The following is a 20,818-nucleotide window of genomic DNA, read 5'->3' on the forward strand; positions in this document are numbered from 1 at the left end:
TGCCATCAGATTTTTGAACAGACATTGGACGAACCCATGATCACTACTTAAGTATTTTTCCTCTTTTTGCACTACTGATTACATTCTATATCTATCTTATTGTAATTTGTAGTTTTTTTTATGTATTGCACTGTCCTGCCACCTCAAAACAACAAATGTTGTGACATTTATCCGTGATACTAAACCTGATTCTGATTCTAAACACAGACTGACAGCTGTTAAGGAATCATACCATCCCAGGTGCAGCTACAAAACAGTTTTATCTGCTACACTCACAACATGCTGGAGGAACTCAGCAGGTCGGGCAGCATCCATGGAAACGAACAGTCAACGTTTCGGGCCGGAACCCTTCGTCAGGTTGCGGCCGGAAATGTCGACTCATTGTTTCCAAGGATGCTGCCCGACCTGCTGAGTTCCTCCAGCGTGTTGTGAGTGTTGCTTTGACTCCAGCATCTGCAGATTATTTTGTGTTTTATCTGCTATCCTACTTTCTAATCCAGGTCATTCTCTCTCCCAGCTCTGTTCTTTATTCTTTGCAAAAAGTTCTCTGAATGCCAATGCAATTGGACATTCAAAGTGAAAGTGGTAAGAGAAAATTCGGTCTTCTCGAGTCAATTATTGGATCAGTCGGGTGGCAAGGCTCCTCTCCCCATACCAGTATGGCCCCTCCTGTTGTTGGACTGTCTACATATTGATTTGAGCTTCTTCCATTATTATTATTTCAGCTATTTTCCTTGACAAGCGTGATCTATTATAGATGAATCCAGTTTTGACGAGCCTCAAATCTGGATTTAGCTCTAGGAAAAGAAGTAGACCTGAAAGGAAAGAATGCACTTGAGTGATCTACCCTCTGGAATGTAGTACATTGTAATAAATAGTCTCTTGGAGAAAGTTCCCCAACCAAATTCTATGTAGTCCAGATTCATTCTGGAGCATTACTTATAGCTTAAGTATTGATTAAGATGTTTGACGGCGCCAGCGATCACCAATTCCTGCTGCTGTCTGTAAGGACGTTGTATGATCTCCCCATGACCACGTGGGTTTCCTCCGGGTTCTTTAATTTCCTCCTACATCTTCCAAAGGCGTACAGGTTAGGATTAGAGAGTTGTGAGCATGCTACGTCAGTGCTGGAAACATGGTGACATTTGTGGGCTGCCCCCAGCACATCCTTGGGTGTGTTGATCATTGACACAAGCAATGCATTTCATTGTATGTGTTGATGTACACATGACAAGTGAAGTGAAAATGTAATCTTTAGTGTTTCCTCCAGTTCTTTGACACTATACTGTAAGCTCAATGACATTTAGTTGAAGGGGCAGTTGAACCATGAATTAACCAAAGAAGATTAAGTAACAACTTGGATGTTCTGGTTAATGCTACAGTGCAGTGTCAGCTTAGGCTAGGTGTTCCACAGCTTCCTGATTCAAGGCAACGTCAGTACTGCCAAACCAAAACTAAATGAAAAGAACAGACTGCAGGCAAGGAGAAATGGAGTTATTGAGATCTTAAGGTAAATGAGAAAGAAGAGAAAGGAAAACTGGAAGGATAGGGGAAGAATCCAACAGATAAGAAAAAGAGATAGAAGAGATGAACAAATACGAGGAGTTGGTGTCACAGTCCCTATAGCAGAGCTTTGCCATTCAGGGCAGACAAAATGAACACACACAAAATGCTGGAGGAACTCAGCCTGTCAGGCAGCATCTATGGGGGAGGATAAATAGTCGATGTTTCAGGCTGAGATCCTTCATCAGGACAAGAAGAAATTTTGTCACTTGGACTGTAGTGAAACTTCAAATTTCTCTGCAGAGGAGTGTTGTAGGAGTATCAGTAACAAGAGTATATCCAAAATAGAGACTGAGGAATATGGGGCCAATTCATGCAAGTAGCACTGAGGTCAAACAACATCTGTGATTTTACTGAGTGATGGAGCAAGTGCAGTGAGCCAAATGCCCTACTCCTAAATGTGTTGCTTGTGTTCAGTGACAGGTGGTGATATTAATGCAACATTGGTCTGTAACCAGGTGCCACAGTAGTGTAGCGGTTATCGTGACACTTTACAGCTCGGGGCCTTGGAGCTTAGAGTTCAATACCAGGGGGAGTTTGTACGTCTTCCCCCATGAACATATGGGTTTCCACCCACAATCCAGAGAGGTACTGCTTAGTAGGTTAATAGGTCAAGGTAAATTCTCCCGCGATTAGGCTAGCTGGGTTGCTGGGTGGTGTGTCTCAATGAGCCAGAAGAGCATGTTCTGTGCTGTATTGCTAAATAAACAGATTATATCAGTGCTACGTGCGGTAACTGTTGTTAAATATTTGCCCAAAACGTGACTGGTTTTGGCCAGTTGTACTTTTGGATTCCAGTAGTGCGAATGCCAGCATTGATTTGAAACATTTTCTTTCAGCAACATTTTTTGTGAACTGTTTGAATATATTGTTTTAAATGTGGGACTCCAGTGATGATGTTACAATGTTTGATACAAGACTGAGCATCACTCTGAGCCAATAGGATCTAAATACAACTGCTCGATTTAATACCAACTTACTCTGGTGGATACAGATGCATGTCTGCACATTTTGTTTTATCAAGTAATTCTGTAGTTGGGTTAACAATCCAGTACTCTACTAAACTAACACAATTTTGGGGTTTGCTCTTTCCCCCTCCCTGGAAGGTCGGATTTTGAACCAAGAAAACAAAAAAAAGGGAAAATGTGAACTGTTGACTTAGTATATTTTTGTCAGAGCAACCTTTATAAAAGTGATCTAAGTAGTTAGTAAAATTGCTTCCCTTGGATTCTATGTTAAGAATACTATACCTCTTAAACCCACAGGTGTCAGTGAACATCAACTGTTTCAAACGAAAGCTGCTCAGGGAATTTGGTAACTATTTATTTGTGAATATTTGTAGCCTGAACATATTGTGAATCTACAAAGCTGCATTGTTCTGAATTTACAGTAAAATCTGTATTTTTATTGTAATAGGTGATTTTATTTTCATGTAATATATGATTGCATTTCATATTATGAAAAATGGAATAGCACCATGATATAAACTAAAAAAGAAACCCTCAGTACATAAACACAATTCCATTCTTGAGCAACACAACAGCATGCTGGAGGAATTCAGCCAGTCAGACAACGTCTATAGAGGGGAATAAATAGTCGACGTTATGGGCCGAGATCCTTCATCAGGACTGGAAAGGAAATTGTACAGAAGCTAGGACAAGAAGGTGGAAGGAGGGGAAGGGATTACAAACTGGCAGGTTGTAGGTGAAACAAGGTGAGTGGGTGGAGGAGTGGAACCAGAGGGAGTTGATGAGTAGGTGGGGAGAAGAGAGAGAAAGGGTGAGATGGATGCCAGAACGGGGAATAGAAAATGAGGGGGGGGGGGGGAAGAGGCAGAAATTAAAGGAAGTTAGAAAATTGATGTTCGTGCCATCAGGGTAGAGGCTACCCAGATGGAATATGAGGTGTTAGTCCTTTGATGCATCTTGTGGACAAAAAAATCTGACTGATAAATTCGAGAGAATATTCCACATGTAAATATATTTTGTCATTTAATTGTATTATTATCAGTTATTCTGTAATGAAAATCAATATTCCTAAGATGAATTAAATACTCTTTTCAGACTTGCTTCTTTCCCATTGCATTGTGTTCTACAGGATTAACCATACTAGGGGAGACCATTTGACCTGAAGTGACCTATGCCTGTGTTGTTGCTCCACATGGCTCTTTCTCTGCTCTCTTACCTTATCTATGAACACATATCCTCCCGTTCTCCAAAATGCATTTCACTATTTTTCTTTTAAATGCATCAATTCTATTTGCATTTATACTTTCATAGCAGTAAGTTCCACTTTCTGAATGGCAAACCTTCTTAATGACTTCCTTGGATCTATTCATGATTTGTTGTAGTTTCTCCCGTATGAGGTAATATCTGATTAACTTATCCAGTGTCTGCATTATTTAAAGAACTCTTTTGTTATTTTTTGGACATTTTTAAGAGACGATTGGTGGGGTGGGAGGGCGATACAGTTGGAACATTTAGTCGAGCTGCTGTCTCGTACCCCCAGCAACTCGGGTTCTAACCTCACCTCCAGAGCTGTATGTGTGGAGTGTGCAGATTGTCCCTGTGACTGCCTGGGTTTTCTCCCGATGCTCTGGTTTCCCCCCACTTCCCAAAGGTGTGCTGGGCTGAGGGTCTGTTTGCATTCTAGATGATTCTATGACTCTAGAAGTGTAGCGACCTGTACAGTCTTTCCCACTACGGTTAACTGGGACACATCAGGACCAGTATATTTTGGCCACTTATGCGGCTGCCCCAATTAGCCGAAGTTTCATGGAAATATTGAAAAGGTTTTTTTTAAAAAGTACCAAACTACCATTTAACTCAGTAACAAATTATGTATTGAAATGCAAACCGAATTAGGATATTATCAATATTAGGATATTATCAATATTACTACAGTACTATAAAACTGTGCATTAGTTCTTAATTGTTACAACAGAACAGTATAACAATAAAAAAAAATGAACCAGGGCATTGATTTACTATAAATGAACAAAATTCAGCAGCAGACACCTAGTGAGAGAATGGACTACCTTTGTACTATGCTATTGACAATTGCGTCCTCCAAATCTTCTTTTTCATTGTAACATCCAGATGATTGTTAATACCTTCAAATCCTTCATAGTTCTAAACTTGTTGAAGCACTGAAATCATTTTATTTTCACTCCCAGCTGTTTATGGCATCTCGAAGCCTGAATGCTGGAAACCACAGTGAGCAAAAGTAGTTATGTATTGTCTTACAGCTTATTTATCGCCAACTATCAGTGACAGTATCACTGCTTTTTGAACATAAGTGCACATAGCTAACTCTTTTAAAAAGTGGTTCCTCCATGTACAGTGTAATGTCCAATGGTCACACAAGTGATTTAATTAGAAACAGTTCAGCAACAGTCTCTTGCCCCAATTAAGCAGGATTGGGGCCCCGCTTATTTTCTCAATTAGTTTTTGTACTTTAAGCGTTGCCTCCCAAATAAGTTGCTGCTTCAATTAACTGGAATTCACTGTATTTGTGATCTTGCTGTTTTGGTTCCCCTTCCTTCAAGCAGCATAACCCCATCTTCTACCCCATCCCATTTTTTAAAAAAAAGACAAAATGCATTGTATCAATGTGGTATCTGAATGAAATATCAGGATGACTCATAATCCTGAAGTGTTATCTGTTGAATATAATGCTTTCATTAGTCTCACTGGAATTGCAGAGAACTTCCCTTGCATCCCTGACATGCTACGTTGGTTTTACAAAATAAGAAGTTGGGATACAGGTCTCCATGTCTGCAGCAAGTAAAACATTCATCCAGTCATACCTGAAGGCCAAAACCAGTCTTCATCTTAGCTCAATTCAGTCAGTTTCGCTCTAAATCAGGGGTTCCCAACCTAGGGTCCACAGACACCTTGCTTAATGGTACTGGTCCATGAAATAATAAAGGCTGGGAACCCCTGCTGTAAATGACCTATGAATCTCCAAGGGACAGCATGGTAGCACCACAATTAGCATAGCACTTTACATTGCCAGTGACACGGGTTCAATTCCTGCCATTGTCTAAAAGGAATTTATACATCCTCCCTGCGATCACGTGCAGTTTCTCCCACATTCCAAAGATGTATGGGTTAGGGTTCGTTGGAAGTGTGACACTGACGGTCTTCCCCCAGCACATGCCAGGACTGTGCTGGTCGTTGATGCAAAATGACGCATTTCACTGTATTGTTTGATATTTTGATGTATGTGACAAAATTAATCTTGTAGGAATTTTCTGTCCCTCCTAATATTAATATTATTGCCCCACAGTGTTCATAGGTGTGAATCCATTTTGGCAATAGAGTTGTCAGTTGGTAATTGTACTTTGTACATGAGTTGATTACCAACTGCTCTACTCTCTATACCCATGATTGTGTGGCTAAGTATAGCTCAAATATCATCTATAAATTTGCTGATGAAACAACCATTGCTGGTAGAATCTCAGATGGAGATGAGAGGTCATACAGGAGCAAGATATACCAGCTAGTTGAGTGGTGTCACAGCAACAACCTTTCAATGTCATTAAGACCAAAGAGCTGATTGTTTATTTCAAGAAGGGTAAGACTAGGGAACACGAACCAATCTTCATCGAGGGATTATAAGTGGAGAGAGTGAGCAATTTCAAGTTCCAGGGTGTCAATATCTCTGAGGATCTCACCTGGTCCCAACATATTGATGAAGCTATAAAGAAGGCAAGATGGTGGCTATATTTCATTAGGAGTTTGAAGAGATTTGGTTTGTCAACCAAAAACCTCATGCTTCTGTAGATGTATTGTGGAGAGCATTCTGACAGGCTGCATCACTGTCTGGTATGGGGAGGTGGGGTGACTACTGCACTGGATCGAAAGGAGCTACAGTAAGTCATTAAATTAGTCAGCTCCATCATGGGTACTAGCCTCCGTAGTATCCAAGACCCTTTCAAGGCACGGTGCCTCAGAAAGGCGGAATCCATTATTAAGGACCTCCATCACCCAGGACAGGCCCTCTTCTCATTGATACCATCAGGAAGGAAGGAGTGATTCAGGAACAGCTTCTTCCCCTCTGCCATATGATTCCTAAATGGACATTGAACCCATGAACACTTCCTCACTTTTTAAAAAATATATGTATATTATTTCTGTTTTTGCACTATTTTAAATCTATTCAATATACGTAAGTAAATCATTTGCAGTAAGTATTTATTTTTTCTTCTTTCTACATGATCATGTATTGCATTGATTGATAGATACTTATGGATCCCAAAGGAAATTAGTGTCAGAGTATCATTACAAGTGCACAGTTATACAAGCGAAGTGAAGTAAGAATAAATAAATGATAAGCTACCTTTAAAAATAAGGTGTACAAGATTTACTAGTCAAAGTTTACAAGATTTCCAAGTTTGTTACAAGATTTACAAGTACATTACAAGATTTCCAAGTTCAACTGCTGCTGCAGATTTCACGACACAAGCTGGTGATAATAAACCTGATTCTGATTGGAGCCATTGCCCTCCATAAGCCTACGAGTCAATGTTCAACATTTGGTAGCATTTGATGGTGATTCTTGCAGTTAGGGCTAGAATCACAGTTAGTGCCTTAACAAATAATTCAGATGCATAGTGTGGAAACAATGAAACTTGTGGCAACTTGTATGGAAGCCTCATGAAATTATGGTTTATATTTAATTCTGATGGGAAAATCTCTGCTGGAAGCATATGTTTGTGCAATAGCCTTTTCATTTTCATGCTTACTTGTGAATTTCCTGTCCTTATTTGGATTTGGAAGTACAGATGGAATTGGTATTGGTGTATTATTGTCACATGTAATGAGATACAATGAGAAGCTTATCTTGCAGGCTGATCATACAGATCAGATCATTGCGCAGTGCATTGAGATAGAACAAGGTTTTAAAAAAAAAACATGGGGCATAGCCATTAGCATAATGCATTTATTACGTTAGCAACCCAGGTTCCATTGTGACACTGTCTGTAAGGAGTTTGTACGTTCTCCCCATGACCTTGTGGGCTTCTATTACAAAGATGCAACAAAAAACAAATATAATGCGGAATAAAAGTGTAACAGCTGCAGAGAAAGTGCAGAGCAGTTAGACAAGAAGGCGCAAAGTCATAATGATGCAGATGGTGAGGTCAAGGGTCCATCCTACCATACTAGGGAACTATTTAATAGTCTTATAACAGCGGGGAAGAAGGTGTCCTTGAGCCTGGTGGTATGTTCTTTCAGGGTCTTGTACCTTCTGCCCAGTGGAAGTGGGGAGAAGAGAGAATGTCCAGAGTGGATGGGGCCTCTGGTAATGTTGAGTGACTTACTGATGCAGCAGGAAGTATAGACAGAGTCCATAGAGGTTGCTGGAGTCCATGGTGTGTTGAGCTGTGTCCACAACTCTCTGCGGTTTCCTGTGGTTGCATGCAGAGCAGTTGCCATGATGTGTGCAGGTGGGATGCTTTCTAAGGTGCCTCCATATATGCAGATGGTCTCATACGTAGAGACTACCATCAGACACAAGAGCAGAATTAGATCCATTGAGTCTGCTCTGCCATTCCATCATGGCTGATTCATTATCCCACTGAAACCTATTCTCCTGCCTTCTCCCCAAGACCTTTGACACCCTTAATAATCAATCTCAACCTTAAATATGCCCAATGACTTGGCCTCCACAGCCATCTATAACGATGAATTCCACAGATTCAACACCCTTCAGCTGAAGAACTTTCTCTCTATATCTGCTCTAAGGGGGATGTCCTTGTATTCTGAGTCTGCTCCTAGACTTCCCCCATTATCGGAAACATCTTTTCCACTCTATCTAGACCTTTCAATATTTGATAGGTTTCATTAAGCTCCCCTTCTTCCCCCCCCCCCCCATTCTTCTAATTTCCAGTGAGTACAGGCCCAGTCCTCATACATTAACCCTTTCATTCCCTGGATCATTCTCGTGAACCTCCTCTGGACCTTCTCCATGTGTTATGTTAATAAATTATTGCACTACATGTTTGAAATGAATGAAGTGACCAACATTACAGTGGTTTTTTTTGTTTCTTTTCCTTCAGCAAGGTCATGTGCTTCCATCCTTATTCTGACGTCACCTTGCCACTAATGTCCATCTCAGAAATTAGAACTGTGATTGACAAATGGGCGGAGCTTATGGAGGAACTGGGGCCAGTGTATCAGTGGGTACAGGTAATAAACTTCAAAAACCATTGGCATGTCTTCTAGGCAATTTTGTGCTTTATTCCTATGAATGTTCCTCTTGCGACTCAAGACTGATTGCTGTCATTCTTCAGTGCCCGAGTGAAAAGGAGAATGAAATGATTGTTGCTCTGGATTCCATGCAGTGTAAAAAACACAATAAGCATGAAAACTGCACAATAAATATAAATATAAAAGCTATCCTATGAAACAATGTACAAGCAATTGTTGAGCATGGGCATATATACATAAGATTAGCTTGTATACAGTGACTGATTGTATGTACATAAAGTGACACTGGGTACAGGATTATCTGAGCATAAGGTGACTCTGATAGGAAACGATAAAGTGACATAGTGACTCTTGGGAAGGGGATCTCTTCTAGGCAGCAGCAGGGCTGGTGAAAACACAGTGGGACAGGGACTGTGACAGTGTAGGAATGAAGTGCTTTCCTTTTTTAGATTAGATTGTGGGGACACTCAGTCCTCGTTTATTGTCACTTAGAAATGCATGCATTAAAAAATGATACAATGTTCCTCCAGTATGATATCACAGAAACACAAGACAAACTAAGACTAAACTGCCAAAACCACATAATTATAACATATAGTTACAACAGTGCAAAGCAATACCGTAATTTGATAAAGAGCAGACCATGGGCACGGTGAAAGAAGTTTCAAGTTCCGATAGCCTCTTCATCTCACGCAGGCGGCAGAAGGGAGAAACTCTCCCTGCCATGAACCTCCAGCGCCGCAAACTTGCCAATGCAGCACCCTGGAAGCACCCGACCACAGCCGACTCTGAGTCCGTCTGAAAACTTCGAGCCTCCGACACCGAGCACCATCTCTGCCGAGCGCTTTGACCCCGCTCCAGCCGCCAAGCAACAAGCAAAGCCGAGGATTCAGGGCCTTCCCTTCCGGAGATTCTGGATCACACAGTAGCAGCGGCAGCGAAACAGACATTTCAGAAGTTTCACCAGATGTTCCTCTGTGCTCTCACGTCTGTCTCCATCAAATCAGGATTGTGCACGGCACCCTACTTGACAGATAACAGATATCATTCACCGGAGTGGCGGCTGCAAGCTGCATCGCCCCGCCATCTTCTTATCTTCCTGATTCCTAATTTGCACTTTGAAGCACAATACTTCATTGGGCTCTGAAAATCCTTTACAAATGTTCATCATTTCCATTAAGATGCATCTTTGATTAACTGCTTGTCACTTATCTTAGTATCCCTTTGTATAGCTCAATGTAAAATGTGAGATCACGCTCCTTTGAAGCAGTTGGAATAGTTTGATATGTTAAAAATCTTTTCATTCTTTAAAAATAAAGGAATTAGTTTAATGTTTGCAGAATTGAGACATTATCAACATCAGTAATACATCCAGAAACTCAAGAGATTTTACAGATGCTGGAAATCCAGAGTACCACACACAGAATGCTGATGAAACTCAGCAAGTCAGGCAGCATCTATGGAGAGGAATAAATAGTCTCTTTTAATTATAAACATAAAAGCAATCCTATAAAACACAATGTACAAGTCTCTAGCTGTAAAACTCATAGACTGATTGTATGTACGTACATAAAGTGACATTAGATGATGTGGTGGTGGGTGGGTTTATGGGTGGAGATGTTGATCAGCCTGATGGCTTGGGGAAAGAAACAGTTTCTGAGTCTCGAGGTCTTGGCATAGATGTTGTGTAACAGTCTTCCCTGATGGGGGCGTTGTTATAATACGTTGCCGAAAGTGATTTACATTTGCATTGGCAATTTGTTTTGGACCATAAGACATAGGCCATTCATAAGATTTAGGCTATTTGGTTCATCAGGTTTGCTCTGCCGTTCTATCATGGCTAATTTGTTATCCCATTCAACTCTATTTTCCTGCCTTCTCCTCATAAGCTTTGACACCCTGAACAATCAAGAACCTATCGAGCTCTGCTTTAAATAGACCCAAAATCTTAGCTTCAACAGCTGTCTCTGTCAATGAATTCCACAGATTCACCACTTTCTGGCTAAAGAAATTCCTCCACGTTCCACTGTTCTAAGGCTGTACCTGCTAGTTCTAGATTCCGTCACTATAGGAAACCTCCTCTCCACATCCACTCTATCTAGGCATTTCAATATTCACGTGTTTCAAAGAGATCCCCCCCCTCATTTTTCCAAACTCCAGCGAGTACAGGCTGAGTCATCATACTTTAACCCTTTCATTACTGGAATTAATCCAAAGTGCCTTTTTCTGTGCTGAGTGTTCTATGACTCTATATAATTATTAAGAAGACATTGAATCTCAAACCCTTCTGTACTGGGGGCTTTTAGAATGATGCCTGGTCTAGGAAATTCAAAGCTTCTTAAAAACAGTTAATTGTATCAGTCAGTTTTCAGTACATACTTGGCTAGTGATTGAGTTTTGCATTAAGGCTGCAGAAAACATTTCATAAACATTTGAAGCCTGCCTGCAGATTTATGACTGGGATTTAGCAGCAGCTAGTCTTCTTCCCTTACAAAATATGAAAGGAGTGAATACAGATTATTTGAAATGTAATCTAGCAAAAAAGAATTTTATTCATTTTGTATGCAGTTTGTGAAAGAATGGTGAACAGTTTATCACAGTTTTTCACAGGCTTGGTTTATTCTTTTATTTCAGATCTTTGAAAATAAAGGTGCTATGATGGGATGTTCGAACCCACATCCACACTGTCAGGTGAGAATGTTACATATGGGGTGCACAGGGGCAGACTGTGAAATGCACTGCAGGTGTCCCCCGCTTTTTGAACGTTCGCTTTATGAAACTTCACTGTTACGAAAGACCTACATTAGTTCTCTATTTTCGCTAACAGAAGGTGTTTTCACTGTTACGAAAAAAGGCAGCGCGCGGGGAAAAGCAGCATGTGCCCCAAGCAGCCGCTCTCCCCGGGAACGGCATTCTCGTTGGCATTGCTTAAACACGAGCCTATGAGCAGCTGTTTGCAAGATGAGTTCTAAGGTATCGGAAATGCCTAAGAGAGCTCGTAAGGGTGTTACACTTAGCGTAAAACTAGACATAATTAAGCGTTTCGATCGTGGTGAATGAAGTAAGGACAAAGTGAGTTTGGCTTCTGGAAGTTGATGAAGATGATGTTGAAAGAGGTTTTGGCATCCCATGACCAAGAACTGATAGGTGAAGAGCTGATGCAATTGGAAGAGTAAAGGATAACAATCAAAACTGAATTGCATAGCAAATGGACCGAAAGTAAAGTCGTCCAGGAAATGAACGTGAAGCAACTGCGTGAGATTTTCACTGCAATGATAAGGTACGACTTTAATTTTGAAAGGGTATGTCGGTTTAGGGCATATTTGCAGGATGGTTTGAGTGCTTACAAAGAACTGTATGATAGAAAAATGCGCAAGGCTAAGCAGTCAAGCAAGCCTTCCACATCAGCCGTAGCAGACGAAGAACTTCGACATCGAGGCAGGCAGACATAGAAGAAGATGACCTGCCTGCCCTGATCGACGATGAGGTGACACCCCAGTGTCCCCCCCACCCCAACCCCCGGGCCCCAGACAGATACCGATTCGCGGAGAATGCAGCGGTAGCTGGAACGCACTCAGTACATCTTTAAGAAAAAAAAGCCGAAATAAACAGGCTAATTAATTAGGTGCCGCCCAGCACATAAATGTCGACCCAGATCAGAGGCGACGCAATCAGCAATCGCCACTGATCTGGGCTGACATGTACGTGCCAGGCGGCACCTAATTAATTAGCTTGTTTATTTCGGCTTTTTTGTTAAAGATGTGCTGGGTGCGTCCCAGCCACCGCTGTACCCCTGCATTCTTCGCGGACCGGTATCGGTTCGCTGCCCGGAGGGTGGGAGCCACTGCGCCTCCCCAGACTCTGACTCAGCCTAACACACCATCATCAGTGTGCTCTGCGCTGTCTTCCCGATTCCCGTAAGTGATGCTACACTGTACATACATTATTTCTACTTTATATCGGCTGTGTATTTTTACGTGTTATTTGGTATGATTTGGCAGCTTTATAGCTTAAAGGTTACTGGAGAGCGCTTGCGCCGTGTTTCTGCCGAGAGCGCTTGTGTGAGATTTTCGCTACGGAGAACAGTGCGGCAATGATTGTGGAAAAGTATTTCTACTTTATATAGGCTGTGTATTCATCATATCGTTCTTGCTTTTACTATATGTTACTGTTATTTTAGGTTTTATGTGTTATTTGGCATGATTTGGTAGGTTATTTTTGGGTCTGCAAATGCTCACAAATTTTTCCCATATAAATTAATGGTAATTGCTGCTTCGCTTACGACTTTCCGGCTTATGAACCATTTCAACTCTCTATCTTCGGTTGGCGGGGGAAACCTGTATTTATTATAAGCAGGAAGTGAGATAATCCTGTTCTGTTCTTCATGTTCTTCATCTTCATGTTCTTAATGTGCCGTGTCATATGATGTGGCCAAGCATGGTCTTGACCATGATTGTTCTTGGTAAATTTTTCTGCAGAAGAGGTTTGCCATTGCCTCCTTCTGGGCAGTGTCTTTACAAGATGAGTGTCCCCAGCCATTATCAATACTCCTTAGAGATTGTCTGCCTGGCGTCAGTGGTCGCATAACCAGGACTTGTGATATGCACCAGCTGCTCATACAACCGTCCACCTCCTACTCCCATGGTTTCACGTGACCCTGATCGGGGGGCTAAACATGTGCTACACATTACCTGAGGGTGACCTGCAGGCTAAAGGAAGGAAGGAAGGAGCACCTTACATGTCCTTTGGTAAAGACATACCTCTACCCCACCAGCCAAAATCCACATGTTATTAGAAGAGGTGCAGTCGACGTTTCAGGCCGAAACCCTTCGTCAGGACTAACTGAAGGAAGAGTGAGTAAGGGATTTGAAAGTTGGAGGGGGAGATCCAAAATGATAGGAGGAGGGGGAGGGATGGAGCCAAGAGCTGGACAGGTGATTGGCAAAAGGGATACGAGAGGTTCATGGGACAGGAGGTCCGGGAAGAAAGACGGAGGCGGGGGGGGGACCCAGAGGATGGGCAAGGGGTATATTCAGAGGGACAGAGGGAGAAAAAGGAGAGTGAGAGAAAGAATGTGTGTATAAAAATAAGTAACAGATGGGGTACGAGGGGGAGGTGGGGCATTAGCGGAAGTTAGAGAAGTCGATGTTCATGCCACCAGGTTGGAGGCTACCCAGACGGAATATAAGGTGTTGTTCCTCCAACCTGAGTGTGGCTTCATCTTTACAGAAGAGGAGGCCGTGGATAGACATGTCAGAATGGGAATGGGATGTGGAATTAAAATGTGTGGCCACTGGGAGATCCTGCTTTCTCTGGCGGACAGAGCATAGGTGTTCAGCAAAGCGGTCTCCCAGTCTGCGTCGGGTCTCGCCAATATATAAAAGGCCACATCGGGAGCACCGGACACAGTACATCACCCCAGCCGACTCACAGCTGAAGGGTTGCCTCACCTGGAAGGACTGTTTGGGGCCCTGAATGGTGGTAAGGGAGGAAGTGTAAGGGCATGTGTAGCACTTGTTCCACTTACATGGATAAGTGCCAGGAAGGAGATCTGGGGATGGATGGGGGGGGACGAATGGACAAGGGAGTTGCGTAGGGAGCGATCCCTGCGGAATGCAGAGAGAGGGGGGGAGGGAAAGATGTGCTTAGTGGTGGGATCCCGTTGGAGGTGTTGGAAGTTACGGAGAATAATATGTTGGACCCGGAGGCTGGTGGAGTGGTAGGTGAGGACCAGGGGAACCCTATTCCTAGTGGGGTGGTGGGAGGATGGAGTGAGAGCAGATGTACGTGAAATGGGGGAGATGCGTTTAAGAGCAGAGTTGATAGTGGAGGAAGGGAAGCCCCTTTCTTTAAAAAAGGAAGACATCTCCCTCGTCCTAGAATGAAAAGCCTCATCTTCAGAGCAGATGCGGCGGAGACGGAGGAATTGCGAGAAGGGGATGGCGTGTCTCTGTCTCTGGAGACAGCTTATCCACTGATGTCTACTATAAGCCTACTGACTCTCACAGCTATCTGGACTATTCCTCTTCTCACCCTGTCTCTTGCAAAAACGCCATCCCCTTCTCTGGTCCTCACCTATCACCCCACCAGCCTCCAGGTCTAACATATTATTTTCCGTAACTTCCGCCACCTCCAACGGGATCCCACCACTAAGCACATCTTTCCCTCCCCCCCCCGCCCTGCATTCCGCAGGGATCGCTCCCTACGCAACTCCCTTGTCCATTTGTCCCCACCACCCCTCCCCACTGATCTCCCTCCTGGCACTTATCCATGTACGTGGAACAAGTGCTACACATGCCCTTACACTTCCTCCCTTACCACCATTCAGGGCCCCAAACAGTCCTTCCAGGTGAGGCAACACTTCACCTGTGAGTCGGCTGGGGTGATGTACTGCGTCCAGTGCTCCCGATGTAGCCTTTTGTATATTGGCGAGACCCGACGCAGACTGGGAGACCGCTTTGCTGAACACCTACGCTCTGTCCGCCAGAGAAAGCAGGATCTCCCAGTGGCCACACATTTTAATTCCACATCCCATTCCCATTCTGACATGTCTATCCACGGCCTCCTCTTCTGTAAAGATGAAGCCACACTCAGGTTGGTGGAACAACACCTTATATTCTGTCTGGGTAGCCTCCAACCTGATGGCATGAACATCGACTTCTCTAACTTCCACTAATGCCCCACCTCCCCCTCGTACCCCATCTGTTACTTATTTTTATACACACATTCTTTCTCTCACTCTCCTTTTTCTCCCTCTGTCCCTCTGAATATACCCCTTGCCTATCCTCTGGGTCCCTCTCCCCCCCCCCCCCGTCTTTCTTCCTGGACCTCCTGTCCCATGATCCTCTCGTATCCCTTTTGCCAATCACCTGTCCAGCTCTTGGCTCCATCCCTCCCCCTCCTGTCTTCTCCTGTCATTTTGGATCTCCCCCTCCCCCCCCCAACTTTCAAATCCCTTACTCACTCTTCCTGCAGTTCGTCCTGACGAAGGGTCTCGGCCTGAAACGTCGACTGCACCTCTTCCTAGACATGCTGCCTGGCCTGCTGTGTTCACCAGGAACTTTTATGTGTGTTGCTTGAATTTCCAGCATCTGCAGAATTCCTGTTGTTTGTGTTATTAGAAGAAGTGTCTACCATTCCACTTCAGTGTGGAGAGATTTTGACTGGAATCTTTTTTTTTTCAAAAGCAAGTGGTTTCTCACCTCATTCTGGCCTTTTACCCCTTCCATACCAGTCCTGATTAAAGGTTTTGGCCCAGAACACTGAATATTTATTCCTCTCCATAGATGCTGCCTGACCTGCTGAGTTCCTCCTAGATTTTGTGCATGTGATGTGATTTTTTTTTTTTGTGGGGATTCGGGTGCATCCGCCCACTCACCCAGCCTGTCCAAGTCACCCTGCATTCTCATAACATCCTCCTCACATTTCACACTGCCACCCAGCTTTGTGTCATCTGCAAATTTGCTAATGTTACTTTTAATCCTTTAACCTAAATCATTAATGTATGTTGTAAACAGCTGCGTTCCTCGCACTGAACCCTGAGGTACCCCACTGGTCACCGCCTGCATTCCAAAAGGGACCCGTTAATTGCTACTCTTTGTTTTCTGTCAGCCAGCCAATTTTCAATCCATGTCAGTACTCTGCCCCCAATACCATGTGCCCTAATTTTACCCAGTAATCTCCTATGTGGGACTTTATCAAAGACTTTCTGAAAGTTCAGGTACACTACATCCACTGGCTTTCCCTTGTCCATTTTCATAGTTACATCCTCAAAAAATTCCAGAAGATTAGTCAAGCACGATTTCCCCTTCGTAAATCCATGCTCACCCAGACCTATCCTGTTACTGCTATCCAAATATGTTGTAATTTCACCTTTTATAATTGACTCCAGCATCTTTCCCACCACTGACATCAGGCTAACCTGTCTATAATTCCCTGATTTCTCTCGCCCTCTTTTCTTGAAAAATGGGACAACATTAGCTACCCTTCAATCCACAGGAACTGATCCTGAATCTATAGAACATTGGAAAATGATTATCAATGCGTCCACGATTTCTAAAGCCACCTCCTTAAGTACCCTGGGATGCAGACCATCAGGTCCCGGGGACTTATCAGCCTTCAGACTCAACAGTCTATACAACACCATTTCCTGCCTAATATAAATTTCCTTCAGTTCATCCATTACCCTAGGTCCTTTGGCCACTATTACATCTGGGAGATTGTTTGTGTCTTCCCTAGTGAAGACAGATCCAAAGTACCTGTTCAACTCATCTGCCATTTCCTTCTTCCCCATAATAAATACACCCGTTTCTGTCTTCAAAGGCCCAATTTTCGTCTTTTTTTTTTCCTTTTCACATACCTAAAGAGGCTTTTACTATCCTCCTCTATATTCTTGGCTAGTTTACCTTCGTACCTCAATTTTTTTCCCCGCGTATTGCCTTTTTAGTTATCTCCTGTTGCTCTTTAAAAGTTTCCCAATCCTCTGGCTTCCCACTCATCTTTGCTATGTTATACTTCTCTTTTATTTTTATACTGTCCTTTACTTCCCTTGTCAGCCATGGCCTCCCTTTACTCCCCTTAGGATCTTTCTTCCTCTTTGGAATGAACTGATCCTGCATCTTCTGCATTATTCCCAGAAATACCTGCCATTGTTGTTCCACTGTCATCCCTGCTAGGGTATTGTTCCATTTAACTCTGGATAGCTCGTCCCTCATAGCTCCATAGTTCCCTTTGTTCAACTGTAATACTGACACTTCTGATTTTCCCTTCTCCCTCTCAATTTGTAGATTAAAACTTATCATATTATGGTCACTACCTCCTAATGGCTCCCTTATCTTGAGGTCCCTGATCAAATCCGGTTCATTGCACAACACTAAATCTAGAATTGCGTTCTCTCTGCTAGGCTCCAGTACAAGCTGTTCTAAGAATCCATTTCGGAGGGACTCCACAAACTCCCTTGGGGTCCAGTACCAACCTGATTCTTCCAGTCTACCTGCATGTTGAAATCCCCCATAACAACTGTAGCATTGCCTTTGCGACATGCCAATTTTAACTCTTGATTCAACCTACACCCTGCATCCAGACTACTGTTTGGGGGCCTGTAGATAACAAGATAGATTGTGAAGCCAAAAGTCCATTTTATCATGTAAGAGGTCCATTCAAGAGTTTTTAAACACTATAGATTGCCACCTTGTGCTATAGACACCTTCCTTGGCCTAGTGGTAAGTGCTTTGAGGTTTTTGTATTTTCTGACCAGTTGGAGAGGGGAGAAGAGAGAATGGTATGGGTGGGGTCTTTGATTATGCTGACTGCTTTACTGAGGCAGTGAGAAGTACAGACAGAGTCCATAGGGGGAAGCTGTAGATCAGAGTACAAATCCTGCCACTCTCTGTAAGGAGTTTGTATGGTCTCCCCATAACTGTGTGGGATTCCTCCGGGTGCTCTGGTTTCTTCCCACATTCCAAAGACGTGTGATTAGGGTTGGGGTTAGTAATTTGTGAGCATTCTATGTTGACACCAACAGCCTGTCAGCACTTGTGAGCTGCCCAGCCCAATCCTCACTGATCTCATTTGATACAGACGATAATTCTGAGGCACTGGAGATGGAGTAATTTGGGGAATTTGCAGTAGAAAAGAACTTGCTGATCTAAACTAGATACCATCTTAATCACTGGGCCATTATAGAAATCGTAGAGACTGTGGCCCTGTGCTTAACTAGTACCTGACTTGGAATAGCTCAGTATTGTTACAGAATGCAAAGTATCGACAACCTTTTGAATTTTTAATATATGCAAACTAATTTTTTGAATTATAGTTTTATACTGCCTGCTGAAGTTTTAAGATAAGAGTTGATTCAGCGTACTTTGAGTTTTCAAAGTTTCAAGAGGCAATTAATGACCAGTTTTTTTTTTTCCCTTTCTTCATTTATGTGCTTCTATGAAATGCAAAGAGGAATTTATCCCTGGAAACTTGCAGTGAATGCACAAGAGAGCAGCAGGTATACACTGCATTGGCATGAGCAAAACATCAGCAGTTTCACGGATAACTATTGCTATTTCTCCAAAAATTTCTGGGTTGTGAGAGTAAAAGTTTGCCATGGACTAGAAGAGCCGAGATGGCATGTTTCCGTGCTGTAATTGTTATATGGTTATATGGTTACAGTATGAGGATTTTTCTGGAAGTACTATTTTTGTAGTTCATTGGTTAAGCACCAAGTGGCAGTACAGAGCCATTGTTGATGGGCAGACAGGCGTCCAGTTCTTTGGCAGGGTTAACGGTGTGTTTCACTGCACTTGTAAAAAGGCAATCAGAACTGGAAAACTCCAGTAAGTTATTCTTTAAGGTGGGGTACCCAACCTGGGCTCCGTGGACGCCCTTGATTAATGGTAGGAGAACATGGCAGAAAAAAGGTTGAGAATTCCTTTGTTTCAAGGTAAATGTCTTTTTTATAATTGGGGGAAAAAATAAGTATTTGAATGATCAAGATGTTGGCATAGATTTAAAAAAAAAAACAACTTGGGTGTGTGTTTAGAAGTTTAGGGCCAGAAATTGTTATTGTTATTGATTTTTTTATTGTCACATGTACGTACAGTGAAAAGCTTGTCTTGCACACTGTTCATGCAGGAGTGCATTGAGGTAGAACAAGGTAAAATAATAATAATGCAGAGAATAAAGTTTAAAAGCTACAGAGGATATGCATTGCAGGTAAGCAATAAAATGCAGGATCACAATGAGGTGAATTGTGAGGTCTGGAGTGTAAACCTGTCCCCGCCTTTCAACTTGGGCATTTTGTAGTTGAATGGTTACTTGCACAAGAAACCAAGTATTTCTTTCAACATCACAGAAGCAAAATAATTGTGCAAAACAATGTTCAATTCAAGTCACTTGCCTGGGCACCACGGTTGTTCAGCAGTTAGCATGATGTTATTACAACTCAAGGCGTAGGAGTTTGGAGTTCAGTTCTACTGCCATCTGTAAAGAGTCTGTCGATCTTCCCCATGAACGCGTGAGTTTCCTCCTGGTGCTTCATTTTCTACCATACTGTATTCCATACGTGTCAGTTAATTAGTGGTTTTAAAGTGTCCTGTGATTAGCTAGGGTTAAATTCGTGGGTTGCTGGGTGGTGCTGTTTGTTGGGCCCGAAGGGGCTGTTCTGAGTTAATGTCTCTAAATAAATAGATAGACAGAGTTTACAACAAATTAAAGGAATAAAGGAAAATGGCTGTTTTCAAATATTATTTGACGGTGTAATTTATTCTGGAAGTTTAGTTGTTTGATATCCTATCAATATTATGGTAAAGAACAGGCAATAATTGGTAGCCTTCTACATGTGCCAGAACACTGTTTTTGTGCAGAGATACCTCCATAGTGGACTATGATCCCAGTAGAGTGGACCTTGTCACAAGTAACAATTGATTGGAGTACAGCAAAGAGATGAACAGTCTAGTGGCATAGTGTCTTGATGTCAATCTCTCCTGTGGTATCAATAAAACAAAAGAGCTGATCATTGCCCTCATAAAGGGAGCCTTGAACCTTATCAATAGTCTGTACTGTTCCAACCATGTTGATGCCACGACCAAGAAAGCTTGCTAATGCCTCTACTTTCTCAGGGAGCTAAAGAAATCTGGCATGTTCTCATCAATTCCTGTTAATTTTGATCGAGGCACCATAGAAAGCATCCTATCAGGATGCATTACAGAGCTGGAGCACGTAATGGAAACTGGCCTCCCCTTCTTGGACTGTGTCTACACTTCTTGTCTTGGTAAAGCAGTCGGCAAAATAAAAGATCCCACTCACCCTAAATATTCCCTCTTCTCCCCCTTTCCATCGGGCAGAAGATGCAGAAGCATGAAAACACCTACCAGCAAGATCAAGGACAGTTTCTACCCCACTGTTATAAGGCAATTGAACAGTTTCTTTGTATGATAAAATGGTCTCAGCCTCAGAATCCACCGTGTTATGACCTTGCACTTATTGTTTACCTGCGTAACTGTAACACTTTACTCTGTTATTGTTCTACAGAAATGTACTGTGTAATAAAT

General features: G+C 42.6%; 1 protein-coding gene across 1 annotated transcript in view; it reads left to right on the forward strand.

Annotated features, from left to right (window-relative positions):
* Positions 1-20,818, forward strand: part of galt (galactose-1-phosphate uridylyltransferase) — a 90,983-nt gene that overhangs the window by 30,405 nt on the left and 39,760 nt on the right. Inside the window, exons 4-6 of the mRNA XM_063042066.1 lie at positions 2,829-2,877; positions 8,627-8,756; positions 11,412-11,468. Of these exons, the coding sequence (XP_062898136.1) occupies positions 2,829-2,877; positions 8,627-8,756; positions 11,412-11,468 (236 nt within the window). The remainder of the gene's footprint in view (positions 1-2,828; positions 2,878-8,626; positions 8,757-11,411; positions 11,469-20,818) is intronic.

Source organism: Mobula hypostoma, chromosome 3 (genome assembly GCF_963921235.1).
Source record: "Mobula hypostoma chromosome 3, sMobHyp1.1, whole genome shotgun sequence".
In the NCBI taxonomy this organism is placed as follows: Eukaryota; Metazoa; Chordata; class Chondrichthyes; order Myliobatiformes; family Myliobatidae; genus Mobula; species Mobula hypostoma.